The following is a 3,569-nucleotide window of genomic DNA, read 5'->3' as shown; positions in this document are numbered from 1 at the left end:
GAGTGCGCGCAGGCGGCGGGCACCGGGCTCCCGCGCAGCCTGGAGCAGGCCAACCGCACCCGCTTCCCCTTCTTCTCCGAAGTCAAGGGCGACCACCGGCTGGTTCTGAGCGCCGTGGAGACCGTCGTACTGGCGCTCATCTTTGTGGTGTCGCTGCTGGGCAACGTGGGCGCTTTGGTGCTGCTGGCGCGCCGACGGCGTCGCGGCACCACCGCCTGCCTGGTGCTCAACCTATTCTGCGCGGACCTGCTCTTCACCAGCGCCATCCCGCTGGTGCTGGCCGTGCGCTGGACGGAGGCTTGGATGCTGGGCCCGGTCGCCTGCCACCTGCTCTTCTACGTAATGAGCCTGAGCGGCAGCGTCACCATCTTCACGCTGGCGGCCGTCAGCCTTGAGCGCATGGTGTGCATCGTGCGCCTGCAGCGCGGTGTGCGAGGCCCGGGGCGGAGGGCGCGGGCGGCAATGCTCGCGCTCATCTGGGGCTACTCCGCGCTCGCCACGCTGCCCCTCTGCGTCTTCTTCCAGGTTGTCCCGCAGCGCCTTCCCGGCACCGACCAGGTGAGCTCCGGGCAGGTGTCCTGGGCGGGCTGGTAGGCGGGGATCCGAAGGAAACGGTAACCTGGGATGAGGATTAACAACAGCAGTAATAGGCCATTTGTTGCACTTAACTGCTGTGTCAGACACTGTGCCCAGTACTGTGAAGTTTTATCTCATATTTCACTGCAACTCTGCAGTGTAGGTCCCACAAACACCCTCCAAAAAGATGTAAGTGGAGTTCCCAAAATGTCTGTATAGTGCACTGACTCTTTATTGCAAAGTTAATGAAATAACAGGGTGCTTAACAGCCAGCCAGCCAGAACTTCGGGGATCGGGAGTAGCTAATCACATTATATTGAATTCTGCTTTCTCGCTGGGTGCGACGGTCCTCTTACCATCTACTTTACAGATGAGAAAGCAGAGGCACACAGAGAAATAAGTCTCTCAGGATATCTCACTCTTAGTGCGAGGAGCTGAGATCGTGCTTAGCAGATTCAGTGAGGTCTGAGCAAGGGTTCAGAACCCGCGGGCAGGTGCATGTGGATGGGTCAGGGAGAAAGGGCATTGGAGACCTAGGGACCGCAGACTCAGTGCTGTGTCTAAGGGGCTTGTGACTTCTCCTCTTGGAGCCTCAATTTTTCCAACTGCAAGTCGAAAGGATTAGACTAGACCACAGGATCTTACCCTAAGAGACTTGGATGACGAGTGGTTTCAGAATATCTTGGGCACCCGAAATGTTCTGCATGAGCTGGGCCCATGAGCTTTATTCCGGGCAGCGCGCCCAGAGTTGTCACTGGGATCGTGGGGGAGGGAGTTGAGGAGGGTGGTCCACGGTCTAAAAAAGGTTCTTCAGACAGTTCATGACATTGGCTCGGGTCTACTCCAGTCCAGCGCTCCAGAATCGCGGGCGCTGGTCGGTTGACGTTGCTGGCCTGCTTGCTGCGCAGCTGCAGGGTTTGCGCGCCGAGATTCACCCCCGGCGCAGGCCGGGTTGTAGGACAGTGGCCGGCGGTTCTGGTTGTTATCCTGTGTATTAGGTTTTCTGCGCATCGCGGGAAGGGGCAGGAAAAGGATACAGGTCTGTGCGCCCCTACGGGAAGGTATGAACCCTCGCTCGGGGCTCAGCTTCCCCTAGGGTCTGCGGAGGCTGGATTCTTTGCCCTTCCTTTCCCCTAGAGAGGTCGCGCGACCACGAAAACTCAACCTGAGCACCAGGAGGGAGCGTGGGGCACCCTGAGCAAGCTCCTTACAAACCCAAAGAGAAACCTGTGCAGTGGCCAGAAGTGGATGGGAAGGTAGGGAGTCAGAGGGGAATGAGAAGTCACTCGGGGGAAGACTTCAAGCTCTGGAGGTGAACACAGTCTGAACAGGGGACGCCCCCTGCCCCCCGGGTGTGTCCTTCAGTCAGTTTGCAGAGGTGGGCTTTTCTGGGGGTTTCCTCAGACCATGTTGGTGTCACCCACCAGTGTCACACAGGGCTTTATTAGTGTGTGTGTGTGTGTGGGGGGGCCTTGGGGGGGAGGATCTGCATCCTGCGTAAGCAATATCTTTTTTTTTCTTTTAACACAAATAAAACTTAAAAGCCTCTTGATAATTTATTTCTATGTGTAATACATTTGGGGATTTTTGCCTATTTGTTTTGTTTTGTGACTAACAGGCTAGAACTGTCTCAAGCCTGTGGCACTTGATCAAAAAATATGTAAGCCTGTGGCATGTCACCTCAAGTGGGGACCGGGAAAGCTGGGATTAGCTGAACTGGTGGGTGACACCAACATGGGCAGACCAAAGATCCTAGCTTACTTGGCAGGTTTGTCCTTCCTCAGACCAGATTACACCTGAGAATTAAGATGGGTCACATAGATGCCTCTCAAATAAGCAAAAGACCAGGCCTCATCTCAGACCAATTGGATCAGCTGGAAGCTAGGGTTCTGCCATCAGTCTTCTGATTTTTTAAGTTATTCTCTCACTGAATTACAGAATTTCTGTGTTTTCCACAGAATTTGAGGGATTTCTCCCCACTTTTTTTCTTACAGAAAAATTAACACTCAGGGAATTAAGGATCAAATAGAATATATCTTAAGGGCATCTTAGATTTCCAGATGTGTACCTCGTGCCTCTCCCTTTTACAGTTGTTTTAGGTACACTTCTATTTAACTGCGAATAACACTAAAAAATGAGCCTCATGTCACCTGTAGGCCAAAAGCTCAGACCAAAACTGGTTGCTGGCATGGACACAGGTGAATGTTTGAGTGAGGAGTCTTTTGCACAGATGACGGACCTTCCATGTCTCGCCGCTTTGTATTTTACCCCTGGTAGGACATCTGTGTGTGGTCAAAACCTCCTACATTCCACTTCCAGAATGACCAGAGTTGTACTGCAAGGTGCTTCTCTGGAGATCTGTGTTGTGGTGGCCTTCCCTCTGTTCTCCTTGGGGTCGGGCACACAGGCCCCTCTTGTTTAAAGGCAGAAACACTTCCTTGGTCTTCAGAGCCTTGGAAGAGAAATTTGGGCAAAGCCACAGGGAGAGAATGGACCTGCACGGCACCTCAGAAGATTGGGGGCCAGGTGAGTTGGCTACAGGAGCCCTGTTCCCTTAAAATAGTAGAGGTAGGGAGAGGGAGCTTGTCATGAAACCTCTATAGTCCTTTCCCGTTCTCCATCCTCTTTGTCTTCCTCCACCACCCACACATACACCTGCCAGTTAAACCAACAAACTCCCCGTTTCCACAAAGGCTGTGACCTGAGCATGCAGGAAACAGCTTGTCTTACAGGTGAGCAAACAGGCTCAGTGCTCTGGGAAATAAGTTGAAAGGAATGAGAAATGAAAAAAAAGGTGGGGCGGGGGATGTTGGGGAGAATGTGGCCATTTAAAAAAAGGAGAAAGATCTGGTCTAGACTGAACTGAGTCTCACATTAAAATTAGCAAAGTCTTGTTTTCTCAGTCCTCTACTCCTGGCTTCATGAAATATGAAGGTTTTGGATGGGAGACATTTTCCTACCCACACCACCAGCTGAGAGAACTAACTAACCCC

The 3,569-nt window shown here is 52.6% G+C and overlaps 1 protein-coding gene across 1 annotated transcript in view; it reads left to right on the top strand.

Moving 5' to 3' along the window:
- Window positions 1-3,569, top strand: part of FFAR4 (free fatty acid receptor 4) — a 33,718-nt gene that overhangs the window by 12,796 nt on the left and 17,353 nt on the right. Inside the window, exon 2 of the mRNA XM_015599869.2 lies at window positions 4-558. Within this exon, the coding sequence (XP_015455355.1) occupies window positions 4-558 (555 nt within the window). The remainder of the gene's footprint in view (window positions 1-3; window positions 559-3,569) is intronic.

This window comes from Pteropus alecto, unplaced genomic scaffold (assembly GCF_000325575.1).
Source record: "Pteropus alecto unplaced genomic scaffold, ASM32557v1 scaffold88, whole genome shotgun sequence".
NCBI lineage: Eukaryota > Metazoa > Chordata > Mammalia > Chiroptera > Pteropodidae > Pteropus > Pteropus alecto.
Note: the sequence above shows the minus strand (reverse complement) of the source record. Positions and strands in the feature narration are given on the sequence as shown.